This window comes from Oryzias latipes, chromosome 13, assembly GCF_053564925.1.
Source record: "Oryzias latipes strain Hd-rR chromosome 13, Olatipes_Hd-rR_3.1".
In the NCBI taxonomy this organism is placed as follows: Eukaryota; Metazoa; Chordata; class Actinopteri; order Beloniformes; family Adrianichthyidae; genus Oryzias; species Oryzias latipes.
Genome location: NC_136249.1, coordinates 20,101,762 through 20,121,866, shown reverse-complemented (window position 1 = coordinate 20,121,866; position 20,105 = coordinate 20,101,762). Strand labels below are relative to the sequence as shown.

Here is a 20,105-nt window from a genome sequence, read left to right as displayed (position 1 = left end):
TTTATTTACTCAAATTGTAGTAAAATAGAAGCAGATGAAAATGCTGCTTGGAAAAGAGATTATCTGTGACGTAGAAACTACGCTGGGCAGACCACAAGCTCCCTGCTCCGAGGCCTCAGCAACAAGGAGGGAAAAGGGGGCGGAGTTAGTCCACCAATGGTCCCGCCCAGAACTCTGCAAAAACTATGTCCGAAAAAACAAAACAGTTTTTAAGATTTTAGCCAAAAACTACATAATCATAGTGAAACAAAGAACCGCTGGGAACGCTTTGAAAATAACTCTAAAGATGATCAGAGTGGTCAATGGGTTAATTATTTTCTGTCCCTGTTAAAGGCCACGTCTTCCTTTTTGACATGTTAGAACTCTTTTTAGCGTGTTATGAAGCAGTAGCTGAGGCACGATAATAGCTTGAATGATTACAAAAGTCAAAAAGCATCACCTTCATGAGAATGCCAGCCAGGTGATTCAATTTGAGCTCCAGACTCAATTTTCTTTTTAGTTTGCAGTAATTGTTGACAGAATAAAAGCTTGAACACAATTGGCCGGTTTCCCCCCATAGAGCATGGCAGTAGTGTGAAAATGCCTTCTGGACAGAAGTTATTGTCATGGCTTAGTGTTGATGCCTAGACGATAAATGGACCACCTGTTATAACGGAAGTAGAGTTTAAAACGAAGACGTACTGCCTCCCTAGCTTGTTCATAACCTAATTTTAGCAGTTAATGCAAACTAACACCAACCTAAGTGTTGCATCCTGTTTAATGAATATTTGTAGGTCCGCCTTGGTGTTCTCTCATCCATTTGAAATGTGAACACTGGTGTTTGCAGATGTGCTGTGGTTTATGCAGGCATTCTCAGAGATGACTAATCTGATCCCAGTGCTTTGTTCAATAAAGGAATCGATTGCACAGAATTAAATACGTGTTCTTGTTTTGAAGTCAATATTGCAATTTAAAGTGAGAATGTCACCTCTGCTTCTAGGCAGCTACTCACCACAAAGACAAGCCTCTTCCTCTGCCCCCTTCACTGCGGGAGCTTCCTCCTCCTCCTCCTGACCGACCCCACACAGTCGGGGCGGCCCCCGAGGGCCGACTTCAGAGACGGCCTCTACCCTCCACTCCAGTGGAACCCCTTCGAGATAAGCTCCCTCCTACGCCCCCAAACCGTCCTCTCTCTGACTGGAACTCCAGGCCCGTTCCCAAAGCCCCCATCTCATCTTCATCATCGTCTTCGTCTTCCTCCTCTTCATCCACTCAAGTGTCAAGTTTAGGGGGAGACGTCCGATCGGGGCTCAGGGATCTGTCCAACAGACACTCCCTGCCCCTGGCGCTGCCTTCTGCTCTGGACAACCACGCCGAGTCCCAGACCAACAACAGCTCCAACAGTCTGGACCACCAACTGGTCAGAACCAAAGCACATTACATACTTATCCGTCACACTTACGGTTTTACTATAACAAGCATTAAAAAATGCTAAACACAGAAGGTTATAACTGTATTTCCTGATATGGTGAGTTTCTTGTTTGCATAAAAAGAAACAGACTAAACCCATTTTAAATCCATTTCATGCCCAGTTGCGTGTGAAATTAACTTTTTTATGATGGGAAATCTTGAGTAAAACACAACTCCACTACTTTTAAAAATTAAGCTCTTTGTTACTTAACTCCAACTTTGCAACTTTGAAGAAACACAATGATTCATCCTGATGAGTCTCCTTTGAGTGACACTAGAAAAAAAAAGCCATCACTGAAATAAATCTATTCCAGCATCATATAAAGCTTACTCTGCAGAAAATGTGCAGGGCCTTGCTGATTACAAAGCATCAGAGATGTAAAACCAAAAACTGCAGCAGGAGTTTCATGCCACAGGTGTCCACAGCTTGGTAGCTGCTTGCAAACAGTAATGGCAGCCTGCAGACGGCATGTCGTGACAGCAAACCACCACCAGACTGTGGAGCAGAGGAAGTGGAGCTCAGGGAGGGACATGTCATTATTCTGCATTTTGGCAGCCAGATCAAAAGCAGTCTGGCTGCCAAATGTTTGGCCATCAGATCAAGCAAAAATGGGACTAACTCCAAATCCCAGTTTGTGTTTGAATGCAGGGAAATTGCAGTCAGTGTATAAGGCTGGACTTCCCAATGATATCGTCAGTGTGGTGGGCACTGTTATCCCCGTCTACTGAAGGGATCGCCGTGCTGCTGCTGCTGTCACAGAAAATATGCTTAACGTCAACAGACTGCCTCCACGTCCTACACTTTTTATTGGCTTCCAATTATTTACTTGTTTTTCTGTAGCATTTTCCATTTGTTTAAAGAAACATGAGTGAAAAAGAAAATGTACGGTAGTCCTTTTTTGCAAAAATAGAAACGCATGCAGGTCATTATTTTTAAATATAGATTTCCATTAGTTTTACCATCTAACTTCTAGACAGAAAATTAACAAGCACATTATTTTTTTTTAAATGGCAAAAGTTGAATTTGTTTTGCAATAAGTCTTTTTTTTTTTGCTTCCTTTCCAGAGTTTTGGCTCAGTCAGTAGTCCAGATTATGACAGCCCTAAAGTGAAACCCTCAGCCTCGGCCAATGCAATCTATGCACTGGCAAACAGGTATGGAATGATTCCCCGGCATTCCCTTTGTGCTCATGAAATCCCAATGTACCTTAAGATGTGAACATCAGACCTTTTGAAGTCCATTGGTACTTACTTATGTTCATAAATAAGCCATAAAGCTTGCAGATGAAAAGGTCGGTGAAAGTTGTCATTTTCCAGGTGACAATGTCTTGAATTTGAGTCACATGAATTTTAAATCTGCTCCCTGAAACGTTTCCTCACTCATCCAAGTAGCTTCCTCAGCCTGCATACAAGGAAGCCACTTGGATGACTGTGAAACATTTTAAAGGAGAAGATTGTTAGACTCAACCTCAAGGCAGGTAAGAGGTGTGTGTGTGTGCTCAGAAAAAGATGACACCTTTTCTGTCCACATCCTCAATCTGCACTAGAATTGAACTTAGAGACGTGATTTAATCTCAGTCAGCAAAACTGACTGATAAAGTTTCTGCAGAATATTTGCGTATTCATTTCTCATTAATAAGACATTAATGTTTAAATGATAGTTGAGGGTGGGAGGAAACCCACAGATGTGCATCTATGCAATATCGTTGAACTGTTGGTTTGTTTCCAGACCGTCTTCGCTCTTCAGGCCAGTGACGGGAGATGACGCCCATGACAGCGAAGAAGACTCAGAATACATGATCCCCTCTTCTCGACCCGTCACTGCTCCCCCTCCAGCAGAAATCCCACCTGTCCCTAGGTCGCTGGCAACGCCCCAAGCACAGATACAAGCATCTAGTTCAAACTCAAGGTATTTACACCCCCCCAGAGGAGCTGCACTGAGCACACCATGAAGTTTTATTGATGATTGCTTTGTGCCACTTTTTGTAAACGCTATTTTAGGTCAACACTGGCTGACCCAGATGAGGCACCTTTTATGCATGAAGCCATGTTCCACATGCAGTCCAGGTCACAACAAGCCACAGACTCAGGTATTTTGAACCTCTGACCACGTTCAAAGCTCCGCCTCTTTTTGCACCACACTGACATGGAGAGCTCGTAGGGTCGGAACGCTCACTGCTGTGGGTCAGCACATCAGCATCTGAGAGCAGGCACCAACTTTGAACACAATGAAGGCGACAGCCATCTTCAAACCACAAGCCACGCTTTGTGCTTGTGCGAGTGGTTATGACTTAGCAGTTCAGCGTTAGGCAGTTCAGACTAAAACACACAGAAGAAAAATGCATTATTTTTTGCCGTCTTCGAAGGCCCAAAGTGCTTGACAGTCCCAAATGTCTGCGCCACTTTGTTTTTTTCTTACATACTTTTCAGTTAAACTTTGATCCGTCAGCAGACTTTGGTTTCGGTTACAACTAATGCAAGGATTGTTATGTGAGAGTTGTAGCTTTTTGAAGCTATAAATAAACAAAAAAACTCTGGAATTATCTGCAGCATCTTTCAGATGAGTGTCAAGAGACAGTTTTAAGCTGTTAACTTTCAAGTATTTGTAGTTGATGTCTTTCTTTTTTTTCCTTTAGAACTGAAGATATATATTTCTGAATTCTTCCAGATTATTCCGATTTGCCACCTTTAGCAGTGGCGAACGGTCCCAGAGAACATGCAGCTGAAGACGGAGAAGAAGCTGACAACGATTATGACCTCCCAAAGCCCCGACTGCCGCAGCCCCCCGCTCGAAGAACCCTTTCAGAAATCGGCGGATCTTCGTCCTCCTCCTCGTCATCGTCGTCCAGCTCATTCTCTACCGTTGCTTTCAGCCGTCTTTCTCTGGATTCAGATGCTGGAGCTGCAGCTTGTGAGTGAACTCATCGTTGGCTTGTTTGTTTTGTGAAGCGCACATTTTCCTATTTAGCCTCCCGTTTATCTGAGCATATGAATGCAAATGATGAAGAGAAGGTCCAGCCTGTTGAGGCATGAAGATACTGATGTGGTCATGGACGACACAGTGCAGCAAAATTCCAAACTTACGCTGACAAAGAAAAAAAGTTCATTTCTGAAAAAACATTCAGCTGTTCTTTGATTCAATAACAAGAGTAAAACATGCAACTTTTTTCCCCGATTACTTGTATTTATAGTAGATTACACCTGGATTATAACGACTTAATACGGTTTTAAAATGGGGTGAGCCAAACCATTCATTTCTCATGCTGCCGAATTGACCTTTACCCTCCAACACATACAAATACAAAGTGTTAGTCTTCTTGACCTGCTCTGATAGCATCAGATCCTCTGCCACTGTTGCCAAGAGCAGCTGTGTTTTCCATGGTCTGTGAGTAAATGGATCATTCCTGAGCTAAAATGTATTAAGTCATGAAAATACTCCGTTCCCGGGGTAGTTTGCCACTCCAGCTGTAGGTGGAAATACAGAATCTACATTCATTTTCCAGACATGTCCTTTCCCACTTCCAAATCCCCTTACTGCTAACCCCTAAAAGAATATCAAGCGTGGGACAATCTAGTGTCCTAGATTGTAATGCAACTCAAACACATGCTCACTACTTTGTTTTTTTCAAACGCTAAATATGACGTCACACATTTCTTGAATAAAAAAACTAATAAATAAGAACTATTTATGAATCCACTGTGTTCTGATGATGAAAATTGGATAATTTATGCAAAAAATAAATTGAAATCATTGTTTTCTAATGACAAACCATGCAGCGCAATGCATTGTGGTCTATGCTCATTAGTGTAGTGGGCATCAATGCACACTAGAGATTTCTAGGGCGGTACATTTTTGAAAATTGTAGATTTGGACAAATAAATGGCGAAGGCACAATATAGTTTACTAAGTAGTGAGTAAATTCAGACCCAACCATATTTGACGTATTATTAGTATTTAAAATCTGACTTTTACATGTTAGGTGAGGATTCTCTTTGCTTCCTTTCATTTATACTGTTCAGCATCCATCCTCCTACCCTGCAGTGGTTTCTGGGTGCATGTGTAGTGATGTATGGTTAATGGGACTGGTTCTTTGTGCCCTTTGGAAAGCAGCTTGGAAGGACTGTTGGTGAGACTGCAAAAATACAACTCTTGTAAAATGTCTAGAACTCATTTTTTGGAGGAAATAATCCCCCCCCCCCCCCCCATGCTCAAACCAAAGTCTAAAAACACTGGCTTGGAACCTGAATGAGAGTGCGGTCCAGGTAGTTGGTGAGTCATTTGGTGTTAGCTTTGAGGAACTGAGCAAAGGTCTAAACTTGTCTGATTTCACCCACAAAAATGGCTTTTTTGAGCAGCTTTCTCTCTAAATAGCAGTTTAACATTTACAGCCGGTCACATCCAACACTGAATTCTCCTCTGAAGTTCCTTGTTTTGAGTATTTACCCGTTGATCGTCCAACAATAAGCTTGTTGAGCTCTCCAATAGTAACAATTCTAGACGGCAAAATGTTTTTTCATGTATAAAAAAAAAAGAAACATGCTTTGAAAAAGTTTTTAAGCTGGTTTTAGAAGTTTGAATCTAAAGGCTACTTTCCTCTGTTTGCTCAGCTTTGTCAGAGCCTCTGGAAGCGCCAGAAAGACCTCCAAAGCCTCTCCCCAGACGGATCAACTCGGAGCGCCGGCCCAGCCCCGTCCCCCCAGTCCCCCCGCTTTGCGGAGCGACCGGAGGAGACGCCAGCCCTCAGATCAGCAGTGAGATCGAGCACCTCATGAGTCAGGGATACTCGTACCAGGACATCCAGAAAGCACTGATGATTGCACAAAACAATGTAGAAATGGCCAAGAATATTCTACGCGAGTTTGTCTCCGTTCCCTCCACCACTCATATTCTCACATAGCACATTGTTGCACCTCTGTTGGCTCTTTCGCCCTGGCTTGGCCCAGCTTGGTTTGGTTCGTGTCGGCTTAGGCCAGCTGAAAGCCCCCTTGGTGGAGCGCTGCCTCCCGCGTCGTCTTACGCCTTTCGCCCCTGTGGATTTAACTGGCTGTTTCTCCAGGCTTACAGCATCTCTGGGATTCTGCGCCCTGCACTCCAAGCGCTTTGAACAGGCCTTCGTTTTTTGTTTTTTTTTTGTTTTTTTTTTTTTTTTCTCCCGGCCTCATTGGCTGCATCAGCATCTCCCCAGGAATGAGACGCGGAGCTGCCAGAACCTGTCATAGGAATGCTGGGAAGACGGATGCTTTGGTGTTTGAAAAATGTTACCAACACCTCATGAATCAAACTAAAAGTGTGTATCTATATGAAAAATTTAATATATGAGTGAAAATATATTAAATGTGTGTAATATATACAGTACGTGCATATACGACATGTGAAAAAAACTTGGAGGGTTGCAGTTGGTACAAACTACATGGGCAGACAGGAAACCCTAAAGAGGAAGGGTTGGCCCTCTCTGTCCCATGAGAAGGGGGCGTGTCTTGCCCCCCCAGTTGTGTTGGTCAGCAGGTTAAAACACAGCAGATTATTATTATTTTCTTCAGTCTGATACGGCCCGTCTTGGTTCATGTTGCTTTGGTACGCTTGGTGTCTTTGTTGTGTTTTTTTTTTTTTTTTTTTTTAACCCAAAGTAGCATGACATCGGTGTCAGATCTGGCCTTTGTGCTGGCAGATTCTGTATTAAATGTGTGTGAGTGTGAGCATGTCACAACCAGACAGACTTCTCATGGCCTGAACACCCACCCCCCACCCCCAACAAACGTCTGTACAAAGTGAATGTGGAAACACAGCCGGTGTGCTCGGACTTGCCCTCTTTGAACGTACTACTGCTCTAAGTGACACGGTGCGGCTCTGCTGCAGCTGTGAGATGATGAAAGGACGTGGTAACGTCAACGGCCCTGGCGGCGGCAGCAGCGGCAGACCGATTAGATGGTGCGTAACCCACGGCGACGGCAATGTTTTAGTCTTTCTTTAACCTCACTGACTGGCTCAGGCTCCTTGTCTCCAGCTCAAGTCTGTTGTTACGAAACAAAAAGGTCATTTCCTTTGACATATTGTACCATGATCATAAATATTACGATTTTTATTTTTGTCAGAAGTGCTTCACTGCTGCTACTATTAGTGCTAAACGACAAAGCCTTAAATGTACATTTGTGAATAATGTTTCTTTACAGTGACAGTATCTTTTTGTTTTTTCCAGTTCATAATGTAGCATACTTGAAAATGAAAGCAGCTTGGGAGGCCGCAGTTCCCTCAAGTTGTCGACTTGTCAGTGTTTTTGTTTTTTTTAAGTATATCTCTGTATAAACTCTGTAAAGTAACTTTGTCTCGTCCCTCTGTGGCGCCGGTGCTTGCTGCTCTTAAAAGGCGGCGACTGCTGCGACCCGTCGAGACGTGAGTTTGGGGGGCCTGCTGGCCCCGCCCACAAGCCTACGTTAAAAATCAGTGTTTGGGCCGACTGTAAGAACTCAGGAATACTGCTTGTCTAAAAAGGTGGTGTAGGACGAAGCTGTCAGAAAAGCCGGAATTTCGGCAGCAGCTCATGAAGCCAGAAGTTACCCGCTTGATGAAGTCACACAAGTAGCCTAAAACGTTTTCCTCGTCCCTCTGCAACTTGCACATTTGTCTGTATTCTTTCCAGTGCTGGATGGCAGGATGGAAAAGGTACTAATGATTGAAAAAAGACACTCATACAAGCAGCTTTTTGGTACATGAGCTTGAACCTGTCCCTGCTTAGGAAGAATGTGTGCGAGTTATGTTAACTGCTAAGCAGTCCCAGTGTCTTGTGGGTAATGCTGTCTGTTGACTGGATACTGTCTACGCTGACTTGCCATCTTTTCTGCTTCTTCTTCTGTTAGTTGCCTTGAAAAAAAGAACTTCTTGAACGAGGGGGGCTTGGATACTGTACCAAGGTTTTTTTTGTTTTTTATGAATAAAAAGCACCGTGTATTAAGAAGTTTAGTTTTTGCACAGTATAAACCATTTTGTGCTTTGATACTGTCACTCTAAAGAAAAGAAACATGTTTGAAATTTAAAAAGAAGAAAAAGTTTTTGTTTGTTTGTTTTTTTCATTTTGCATTCCTGTATGTTTTGTTTACTGATGTGACTGATCCCTTCAGCGGTGCCATATGTTTCGAGGCCGTCACCATGTTCTGGGCGGGGTCTGGCTTTAACGGCGTTTTCCCGTGGATCTGTGCGGGCACGGTTGTGCGGTAACGCTCCCATTGACCTGTCCTTTGCGTGATCTGTGAGCGCTCAGCGGGGACCGTCCTTTTGCTCGCTCATCGCAGACCAGCACCCAGGCAAAGGTGCTTCTTCCTGCTTGGCCCCCCAACTTTTTTTTCTTCTTTTTTTTTTTTTTTACTGCCAGCCCAACTACCAGTGTACTAAGATTCACCAGGAGAGGGAGCCATTGTATCACATTGCTTCTCTTCAGTAGGACCTTTTTAAGTTCATATCAGTTTGAAAGTCTGCACATTGCTGTTAATAAAATATGCGAGTAAAAGCATCTTTTTCCTGTCTGTTTTTCACCAGATGTAGATTTAGATGCCATTAAGCTCAAATATTCACGTTATTTTGGGGCAATGTTTTCTTTAGATTGATTTTTCATACCACAAGAACTCACGGCCCTGACTATTTACAGCATACGTGAAAACAAATAGGAATTGAACTACAGAAAGAATCCTCAGACGAGGACCAGCACTAACAGAAGGCATCGTAAACGTCCAGGCATGACACAAATGAAGATGACTGCAGCTCCTCCATCCCACACAAACATATTCAGAACCTCAAGACGGCTCAGAGCTGCAGTCGGTCGATATTTAAGTTCGTTTCTGGTTTAAATGTAAACCAGAAAGCAATAACTACTAGTATAATAAATAATAAAGCAATAATAAAGTATGACGCAATCGAATGCCTTCAGGTTTTACAGGAAAAACCAAAATGAGATTTAGCAGCCTCACATGTGGATCAAATGGCATCGCAGGAAATTCGAAGGAACTTGAGTGTTTGCAGACAAACATGCAGCCCTGGACTAGCACATGTTTTAAGGCTCATATTTACCAAGTTTCTATGTTGAAATTATGAAAAAGAAACATTTTTTTAAGTCAAGTTTTTAAAAATTGCATCTACTTTTCTGCTTGTGAACAAATTGCAGAGTCAGCACAATTGTAATCAACTCAAAATGGTTCAAGTAACCCTTGTGCTATCCTAGGCAATTTAACGTTGGGAGTTGGGTCATCTAGACCCACTAGACAGTGCTCTGAACCTTTTTTCTTCAATGATTTGTGATCTTCACTGGTGTCCATGGATTACATGAAATCTTTCCACCTTTATTCACCTTTGTCATGGTAGGGAGAACATGTCAATGTAAGGGTGGGGTCATAGGATAGGGGAGTCCAAACATTTTGCAAAGAGGGCCAGATTTGGTGAGGTGAAAATGTTTGAGGGCCAACCAATTTGCTGGCGTTCCTTCAACACTTGTAACATTAAATAATAAACAATTTAATGAAATAGTTTTTGCAATAAGATTATTTTCATTTCTTCACATACAACAGAAATTCAGCTAAATACATTTTTACCCAGAGTAGTGTTACATTTTGTATTTGATGACCAGCACTCAAAATGAAGGGAAAAAAAACTTTAGTCAGCATAAAACCTGGAATCATGATAAATGCTACGTATTGATCATTAAATGCTCACTTTAAACTTCTACATGTAAATCCCATGAACAGGAAAAGAAGACTAGTAGTTATGTTTCTGAACTACAGACCACTGTGGTTTTGATCAGAAAAACAAAAAAGTTCATTTGTTTAGTCGTTATTTTAGAAATGAGCTAGAGAATGTCACAGAAGGCTCCAGCAACAGTGTAGCCACACGTTTACAACACTTTGTAACATCATTTACCAAACCATAATCAATTAAATCTTGCAGTTTTTGGAAAGGGCTGGGGGGCCGCCATTTTTATGAAATTTGAATGTGGGATACATTTGCCCCACGGGACGGGCTTTGGACATGCCTGTCCTACACAAAATTTTGGCTTCTGTATAAAATCATGCAAATCTATCTGGAAAATTTAGAAAGCATAATATCTATTGTCCAAAGAAAGAGACAAAAATTATTTTTTGAAGTGGCATATACGTTACCTCCATGCTTTTTTTTTTTCAATTTTTCTTATCAGAGTTTTGTTTTGTGTCACCAGTAATAAACATAAAAACCATAAAAATGCAGTTTAATTTTTTATCTCATCTTTAATTAGATCAGTGTAATTTCCAAAAAACTAAAAACTGTGAAATGTTTTGAATATCTTCAAAAACATTAATTACATACATTTTACAACTCCAAGGCTTTAAAGAATACTTTTTTTTTTAATCGGCATTAATAAAAACAAATAATTTTGAAAGCAGGATTGGTTGAGAGGCTTGATTATCTTCCAACAGAAATGACAGGTGGAGTCACAGTCAGTCCCCCACCTCAGTAGTTATTGCTACAAATGAACACAAAAATAAAACAGCAACAGTGAAATCCATATTTTTGATTAAAGCCTTGATTCTGAGGGGGGTTTCTGGGTCTCCCTGCAACCAAACATAAATTCATTCATTCCTAAAAGAGTCTTTGGTTTGTGTAACCCTTGTGCTATTTACTTTAACGTTGGGAGTTGGGTCATCTAGACCCACTAAACAGTGCGCTGAACCTTTTTTCTTCAATGTTTTGTGATCTTCACTGGTGTCCATGGATTACATGAAATCTTTCCACCTTTATCCACCTTTGTCAAGGTAGGAAGAACACGTCAATGCAAGGGTGGGGTCATCTAAGATAGCACAAGGGTTAAAAGTACTACTTCCTTCATCCTTTTAAAGTAAAATCACAGCTGTTTCAGTGCACTGGAGATTAAACACAAAACTGTCGGATGGCACTGATGAGAAATGAAAACGTAAAGAAAAGTGAGGTTTATTCAGACAAAACAGTATCTTCATTCATTTATAATAAATTTATGAGGACGCAGATGAAGAGAGGACGGGAAAACATGAACATTACCTGACGAGTTAATTTGCAGCAAAAAGGCAAAGAGTCGGTGAAGGTGCGAACTGGCGGTAAGAGGTGAGGCCTCAGCTGCGCCTCACACTTTCAGTGTGCAGACCAATCCTAGCTCAACATAGCTCTCCATTCTTTCTGTGAAAAAGCACCAAATAAAAATAAAAACTTAAAAAAAGACCACCTGATTAATGTCTACTTTCCTTTTCTTCTGTGTTATTTTAAATAAAGAAATATATACACAGATTATAATATGTACACAAACTGGTAGGCTTCAGGCTGCTCTTTAGTTTGGTTTCGATCATGCTAAGTCACTTTTAAAAACAGTCCCTGCTCAGCTTTGTGCTCGGATGGCTTTTCTGTGGACATTCAGCAGTGTACAAAGGCATGGAGGGAGGAAAACGGTCTATGGACAGAGGGGTCTTTGGCTTGAAGGTGAAGGATTCATCCGCAGTTAAACCACGTCTTATTGAATGGCGTTGGGGTGGAAGAAAAGGTTGTTCTTCGTCACCATCCGATTGCGGGCTTGGACACCTGAAGGGTAGTTCTGCCTGAGAGGGGAGAGCGGGTGCAGCTGTCGGTGGGGTTCACAGATGCCTCCTCATGGCTCCACATGCAGGTTCTCCCAACTCTTTCCTCCAAAAACAGAGAATAAAACACTTTATTCTTTAACATTTCTATAATAATTAGACATAAATACTTCAGGAACCTGTTCCGTCACCTAGTCTCTGGGGGGCTGCTTTTCTCCATTGGCACCGAGAAGAATGGATTCTTCTGTGTTGTCGCTCTTCATCTCAACCACTATGTTATCTTTGCTGGACTTCTCCTTTGTGCTTTAGAAAGACAAGAGCAGGAACAAATGACTGAGACTATTTCTGCATAATAACAAGGAAATGTAGCGGTCCACCTAAGGCATTAACTATATTACTTTGAACAAATTTGCATCTATTCAGCTCGTTTTGTCAAGGATTCGTCTGGAAAAAAAATGCATGTGCATTGACATTACTATGTTACAAAACCCTGTTTTAGACAAATCTGATGGTAAATTGAGTCAAAAAAGTTTGGAAAGTTCCAGAAAAAGAGCATTTTTTAATTGAATTTTAAAGATCCACTTTTTTTCTTTTGGGGAGAAGTCATTCATTCATTTATTTATTTGTTCCTTTCATGAAAATTATTGATGTCCAATATATTTACCTGTTTGTCTTACATATTGAACATTTTCATGATTAGAAGAATTGAGTGATCATTGAAAAAAAAGCTGCAGAGTCTGAATTTAAAAAATAAATCTGTGGTATGTAAGTTCCTTTCAATCTTTAGAAAAGCCCAAATGAGATAAAGATAATGGAAGGCTACATTTATTGAGCTTAATAACTGTATCACTATATTTATTAAAAAGTATTCATTTGTTGATTTTCAGACTCCAGTTAAAGTCATTTTTATGGATATATAAAAATATTTAATCTATGTATAAATGTATAGAATAACTGTAGAAAAACATCAGAAGAACGACAGAATGACAAAAAAACTTTTCTTTCAATGCTTATTATGCCACAGATCAGATTTTCAACTTACAGGTCTTGTTTTCCAGATCGGCCGCAGATCTTTCCTTTTTTATAGAGGAAATAGAGCACGCTGCCCAGAATGGCCAGAAGCAGGATGCAGATAATGATGACTGCAATTATGACGCCATTGCTCTCTGGTGGAGAGAAAGCAGACACACACACACAACCACAGGGATCAGTCACTGCAGCTGAACTTCAGACCTGACGGCAGCAGCAGGTGGCAGACAGATAAGCTACAGTGCAGCGCGAGCATCATTCAGGTTTTCTAAAACCTGGGAACTGCAAGGAAAAGTGGCTAAAAAGTGGCAAGTGTAGGAGTGCAGCAGGAGGGAGGGTTTTCATTGACGGCATGCGCAGACGGTGAAGGTGCTGAACAACTCGGTGATTTGGCCTTCAGCAGCAGCTGCAGTAGAAGGCGGATGGAAAGCAAAGTGCTTTAAAGAAGAAATGGAAAAAAGCTTCTCATCTTTGAGAGGATTTGCAGCATCTTAAACATACAGACCTGCCTTGACTTTCTCTGCTGAGTTAGGGGTTTTTGGTTTGACTGAGAAAAATCAAACAGGCACAATTATTAAAGGACAACATCACACCCCTGTTGACAAATAGGCAAACAATTAAAAGCCAGAAAAACAAGTCTGATCGCTGAGCTGTGCTCAGTTTCTCATCGTAGACATATGTAATCTCATTTTTGTGTGTGTAGAAATTGGATTTCTTTCTTGTTGTTCTAAAAGAATTTAATAAATAATTTCACAGATCATTAAAAATAAGGAGAAGTTGTTCCCAGTCAATTGGATTAGTGTCTCTTACCTGTGACATTGGAAATGGTAATGGTGTTATTGGTGGTAGTCGTGGTGGTAGTGGTAGTAATTACTGGTGTGGTGTAAACATCTAAAAACAGGTAAGGGACACAGCAGAATGGAGGACAACACACATTACAACATCAGGGATAAAGAGGGTTTCACATTACAAACAACACAACTACAGTGTCACGCTTGGAACAAGACCAATGCACAAGTTCAGAAAAAAACAATGAACACACTAACAACACATTACAAGGCAGGAGACCTTTGAACCATGAAGGCTTGAAGAGAGAAGAAGAAGGACAGATGGGGGGGGGGGGGGGGGGACTAAGAGAACAAACTGGCATTCACACATGTGAATGCAAAAAAGAACAGATGACAGCAGCAGGTTTGGTGATGTCAGTGCTGGATAAAATAAGAACAACCCATCCATCCATTTGTTTATGATCTGTTATTCACCACTTTGCCCTAAGTTTGGGTCCCTCTCCAAAGCTGGCCAGTCCAATTGTTTCAGGAGGTTATTGAGATAATAGGAGGCCAGCTGAGAAATAGAAACGCAGCCTCCTATTAGCTGGACATTTCCCATAATGCCTCACTTGAAGGGCATCCTGTACGAGTACTACTAGAAGTAGAATGGCTGAGATACTCACCTCACCTATAGTGACATGAGTAAAAAAATATTTTATCGTAAGAAGTACTCCTTCGGTTTTTTGTTTAGAAATTGTATATCTTTTTTGTTGTTATAAAAGAATTTAACAAATAATTTCACAGATCATTGCAAATAAAGAGAAGTTGTTCCCAGTCAAGTGGATTAGTGTCTCTTACCTGTGACATTGGAAATGGGAATGGTGTTATTGGTGGTAGTCGTGGTGGTAGTGGTGGTAGCTACTGGTGTGGTGTAAACAGCTAAGAACAGGTAAGGGACACAGCAGAATGGAGTACAACACACATTACAACATCAGGGATAAAGAGGGTTTCACATTACAAACAACACAACTACAGTGTCACGCTTGGAACAAGACCAATGCACAAGTTCAGAAAAAAACAATGAACACGCTAACAACACATTACAAGGTTGGGGACCTTTGAACCATGAAGGAATAAAGAGAGAAGAAGAAGAGGCACAGATGGAGGGGGGGGGGGGGGGGGGGGGTGGGGGGCTTGGAGAACAAACGGGCATTCACACATGTGAATACAAAGGAGAACAGATGACAGCAGCAGGAACTCACTGGTCTTGACTCTGATGTTGAATGTCGCCTTATCATCCCCTTGGTTGTTGGAAGCCTTGCAGAAAACGGTGGCATTGGAATCCACTTTAAGGCTGAGCGTGCTCTGAGAGCTGTCATCGGACAATATCCTGAACTGTTACAAAAGGTAGAAAAGAAGGTCACACACCTGAAATCAGACTGAAAGGAGTCCAGGCTAAATGGAAATTGTAAGCGCTTGAGCATCTGAAAAAGTGCAGATAAATCCAATCTATTATTATTATTATTATTATTATTATTATTATTATTATTATTATTATTATTATTTATATATTTATATATTTGTTCACAAGCAGAAAAGTAGATTTACTAAGCAATATTGATAGAGGAGTGAAAAGTGAATTTTCTACAGGTTTTTAGCTGACAGCATTGCTGCATGAGGGATGGATTGAAAACAGGATGATGCTCCTGCTTAGACATCATGCAAAATCAACTTCATTGCACTTTTAGCCCTTGTGCTATCCAAAGCACTTTAAAGTTGGGAGTTGGGTCATCTAGACCCACTAGACAGTGCTCTGAACCTTTTTTCTTCATTGATTTGTGATCATCACTGGTGTCCATGAATTACATGAAATCTTTCCACCTTTGTCCACCTTTGTCATGGTAGGGAGAACACGTCAATGTGAGGGTGGGATCACCACAAGATAGCACAAGGGTTGTGTGCATTACAATGGTCACTCTTTACACATAAAAAACCAAAGCCGTATTTTTATCCATTCACATATTTTTTGAGTATTTCTCTAAAACCCTGCACTCTGAGCACCAGCCCCTCCCAATCCATGAAAACGAGCGGGTCCTCACATTCATTCGTAAATAAACGAGGACCTGCCTCAGCCAGGAAGAGTCTGCGCGGCCAGCCCCGCCCCCAGGGTAACACACAAACACACACACACTGTCTCAGCGGAGCTAGCGGTGTTCAGTTAAATGATTTTCTTTTATATGCACCATATGGTCATCCATCATTGCAAAAGTTCAGATGTTGTTTGTTTTCATGGGCGAAAAGCAGGCACGCTGCTGAGGCCAGCTCTAGGTTGACATCATGAATGGGCGGCATCCACACGGAGCGAAAGGCGGTGGATCTGAGATTGAGTCGTCTTACTTCTGACTAGGAAAATTAGCTGCGAAAATATAATAAATGTGTTCTTTAATGTGCCAAAGGTAATATATTACATATACCGTATATGGATTTAGTTCACTGTGAAAGGCTTAAGAAAAACATGACATAGGCCCTTTAAGTGCAACGCTGCTGTCATACGAGTAAAATTTAGCAATGTCTAAAAATATCCAAAGAGCATCCGTACAGATATCAGGAGTAGTCATTCTTTACAAAAAACAACTTGTTTGAGAAAAATGTTTTGCATTTAAATAATTCAGCTTTAAAATGTCTAACCGAAGAGACAGTGACAGCATCTCTGCTAGCAATTCTAATCGCTCAAGATGTGAGTTAAGATCAAATAAGCTGATAAATGAAATAGTTCACCAAGTTTACATTTGGGTCAGACTGTTTCTTTCCATCTTTGGTGTCCCAGGTGATTGTGGGAACAGGATAGCCTCTGGCATGACAGCTCAGGACTACAGTTTCCTCCTCTGTCTCCACTTCTGTCACATCATCCTCTTTGAGCACCGGTGGGCCTATTGGGAAATGAGCGAGAAAAAGATGATACCTGAAAAAATACTCAAAACTAAATCCACCTAAGCTCAAGCAGAAACAGTGTTACACAGTCACAGAAAAACTGTAATACTCCAGTAAATAATACAAGACTTTTTGATCAGAGACTACAATAACAACAGAAAGAAAAATGGAATTTTTGTTGATTTTGTGTAGAGTTTAAAACAAATTAGAAAAATAAAAGTACATTAAATAAAAGGATTTATCATCATGGGTGTCAAACTCCAGGTATCGAGGGCCGGTTAGTTGCTGGTTTTCCAGAAATCCTGCTTTATTTGCTACTGAGTACCTGGATCAGGTGTGTTTAGTCAATAAGGAACTTCAATGCTTGGAAAACATGTTGGACACCGGCCCTCAAAGCCTGGAGTTTGACACCCTTGAATCTAGTTGTTTTGATACAATTATATTGGCTTCCATCATTCCAGAATTCACAGGATAAGTGACCCACTGCTCATTACACTCACTCTTGACAAACACACGCAGTGAGCTGCTGGTTTCCATTCCCTCAATTTCTGGAACAGTCACCACACACACGTACGTCCCTGCTGTGTCCAACGACTGAGCCTTCAGGTTCAAAATGTGACCCTTTGACACCTCCTCTCCGTCCTGCACAACAGAACAGTATGACTGATTTGAGCACATTTAAGACTGAAGGATCTAATAAATATGTGCAGCACGCTGCATGGTTTTGAAACTGCACAGAAGCTTTGAACCTTTAACCAGACTGTCTGAGTCTGCAGAGAGGAGAGGGCATTGCAGGTGGCCTCCAACTCCTGCCCCATTGCCATGGAAACGTTCTCACGGGGAGTAACAACCGCAGCATCCAGATCTTTACAGACAGAGAGCAAAGTCGACACATGAAAACCGTTCTGCTTCCAGTAGTTCCAAATCATTTGACAATGGCGCCTCTTACAGTTGACAGATACTGTAGTAGTGTTCAGGAGTTCCTCAAAGGTTTCCATATCAGTGGAGGTGCACTGGTAAACTCCACTGTTTTGACGAGAAACATTCTCCAGAACTTTCACATCAGCTTCACCAGGCAGGTCAACCTTTAAAAAAAAAGAACAATAACAACCCAACAATTCAATGCACATGCAGGCTTGGTTTAGTTAGAGCGACTGCAAAATAAACCACATATATGTTCTTACGTCATTGTGCTTGAATAAAAATGAGGCTGGACTGTTTCCATTGCCGCTGCATTGCAGTACGACCGTGTCCCCCTCTTTAATTTTAACCTTTGGAGACTCAACCCAAACATGGATCTCAGTGGAAGGATCTATGACAGAGACAATTAAATAAGACCAAAAAAACAGAAGTCAAAGAAGTTTTAAGTGTTACCAAAAACATACAAACAGCTTAAACCAAATAAAAGGGCTATTACATTTGAATTGGGTTTTTCTTCAAAAGATAAAGAAAAAATGGACACTCTTTAATCTTCCTTTAACCCTTGTGCTATCCTGGGCACTTTACCATTGGGAGTTGGGTCATCTAGACCCACTAGACAGTGCTCTGAACCTTTTTTCTTCAATGATTTGTGATCTTCACTGGTGTCCATGGATTACATGAAATCTTTCCACCTTTATCCACCTTTGTCATGGTAGGGAGAACACGTCAATGGAAGGGGGGGGTCATCTAAGATAGCACAAGGGTTAACAATTTCAACTCTTAGATATTTTACCTGTAATGAACTAATTTTACAGTTCTTTTTAAATGTCTCGTGATTTATTTTAAATGTTGTTATCCTCAAGGTTTCGTTGTTGTTGGTTTTTTTTTTTCAAACATCATCAGAATAAGTTTGTTTTTTTTGTCTGGAAGTCTCTTTTGGCTCCTCTTTTATCTCCTCCACAGCAGATAGTGTCGTGTATGCATAAGCTGAAAATCTGTCCAACTGTGGACTGGACCAACAGTGCATGACAGACACAGTCATACAAATTTCTCATGATCATCTGTTCCCATTGGAAAGCGAGTTACTTTGGTGTTAAATAAATTTCCGTGAGGTGTGACTCAGACCGAAAGTGTCCCCCTTTGAAACTTACAGAACACTGTGATGTTGATGTGTTCAGTTTCACTCATGCCGCTGAATCCAGGAAGAAGGTAGGTGGCCTCACAATAGAAGTCAGCGTCTTTGTCTTCCTTCTTCACGTTCAGACTCAGTTTACTCAGGACAGAAAACAAGCCGGTCGATTCAGTTGTGGTGCTTGAGGACACCTCCACCTCTGGATGCACAAAAACATTTGCAAACACAGAAAAAAAAGATCAAAACTAAAGTAGAATACATTGTGCACATGAGTGCGTTTCAAATCTAAAAGCTGCTTGTTTTTCATTTCTTTATGAAGGTATAATGAACTTATTTTCATTTTTTTGAAGACAGTATTCCCGTCTCATCCTTTCATGGACAAGACGTGCTTTTCACCGCACTTACACAATGTCTATAAAGACCCACTCCAATTAAAAGTGTGCTTTTGGTGTTTTTTAACATGTGTCACAAGTGACTTTTTGTCGGATGATGGAGGACATGTAGAAAGAAAATTTAACTCAAAATTGCATTTGTGAGTATCTCTTTATTCAAATTGTTGTGAATCAGGAGCAGATGAAAAAAAAAATGCTGTTAGAAGAAGAGCGTATTTGTGACATAGAAAATACGCTGTGAAAGCCACAAGCTCCCTGCTTATTGTGATGCTCCAATATCCCATTATCTAATACTGCCATTTTGTTGCACCGCTAATAATAGATTGTGGTTGTGAGGGGCTGTAAGCTAGTGGGAGAGCGCGTAAACAGAGAGCTCTCATAACGGGGGGGGGAGACTATGTCCTAGAAAACGACACAGGTCTTTTTATTTTGGCTGGAAGGGGCTTACTCATAATGAAAAGACTACTTGGAATGCTTCCACAAAAGATCAAAAGACAATTCACTTTAAACTCCTTAACACATAATTAAAGCAGCTAAATGGAAAGCAGATCAAATCTAAACCTTCTCACCGTTCGTAACACTCCGCAGCGGAGTGTTGTTTCTATACCAAGTGATGTTTGGTTTGGGATATCCATTTTTCACCTGACATGTGCCGATCTAGGGGGTTGGATGAGAGGATACGAGTCAAAGAGTGTAAGAAGTGATGAAAGTAATTACAAAATAATCAATTTGGAATTGATTTAAAACCTAATCACCTCTGATAGCTTGTCTTGGTCAGCTGTAACGCCTTCTGTCCTACTCTCAATGGTAGGAAAGTTTGGTCTTTCTGCAGATGACAGAAAAAGTAATGTATTTAGGCAAAATTTCAAATATAATTCACGATGGAATGGAGCACACTTGACAGCCTGAGGGAAAAGAAAGT

At 41.1% G+C, this 20,105-nt stretch overlaps 2 protein-coding genes across 11 annotated transcripts in view; one reads left to right on the top strand and one right to left on the bottom strand.

Moving 5' to 3' along the window:
* cbl (Cbl proto-oncogene) overlaps positions 1-8,953 on the top strand; it is a 30,026-nt gene extending 21,073 nt beyond the window's left edge. Inside the window, exons 11-16 of the mRNA XM_004075681.5 lie at positions 980-1,399; positions 2,515-2,603; positions 3,178-3,357; positions 3,450-3,538; positions 4,117-4,359; positions 6,057-8,953. Of these exons, the coding sequence (XP_004075729.1) occupies positions 980-1,399; positions 2,515-2,603; positions 3,178-3,357; positions 3,450-3,538; positions 4,117-4,359; positions 6,057-6,346 (1,311 nt within the window). The 3' untranslated portion in view covers positions 6,347-8,953. The remainder of the gene's footprint in view (positions 1-979; positions 1,400-2,514; positions 2,604-3,177; positions 3,358-3,449; positions 3,539-4,116; positions 4,360-6,056) is intronic.
* A 1,721-nt stretch (positions 8,954-10,674) lies between these two features.
* The window catches only part of mcamb (melanoma cell adhesion molecule b), a 36,768-nt gene continuing 27,337 nt past the window's right edge, over positions 10,675-20,105 (bottom strand). The window contains exons 4-18 of one of the 10 annotated variants that reach the window (XM_023961620.2): positions 19,939-20,009; positions 19,753-19,840; positions 18,811-18,990; positions 17,923-18,050; positions 17,688-17,823; positions 17,488-17,603; positions 17,239-17,380; positions 16,595-16,737; positions 15,070-15,202; positions 14,666-14,746; positions 13,848-13,928; positions 13,543-13,584; positions 13,051-13,174; positions 12,200-12,311; positions 10,675-12,114 (exon numbers count right to left, since the gene is read on the bottom strand). In XM_023961620.2, coding sequence (XP_023817388.1) covers positions 12,200-12,311; positions 13,051-13,174; positions 13,543-13,584; positions 13,848-13,928; positions 14,666-14,746; positions 15,070-15,202; positions 16,595-16,737; positions 17,239-17,380; positions 17,488-17,603; positions 17,688-17,823; positions 17,923-18,050; positions 18,811-18,990; positions 19,753-19,840; positions 19,939-20,009 — 1,577 coding nt within the window. In that variant the 3' untranslated portion in view covers positions 10,675-12,114. The remainder of the gene's footprint in view (positions 12,115-12,199; positions 12,312-13,050; positions 13,175-13,542; positions 13,585-13,847; positions 13,929-14,665; positions 14,747-15,069; positions 15,203-16,594; positions 16,738-17,238; positions 17,381-17,487; positions 17,604-17,687; positions 17,824-17,922; positions 18,051-18,810; positions 18,991-19,752; positions 19,841-19,938; positions 20,010-20,105) is intronic. The other 9 variants (XM_023961619.2, XM_078930068.1, XM_023961622.2 and 6 more) reach the window with 9 other exon arrangements.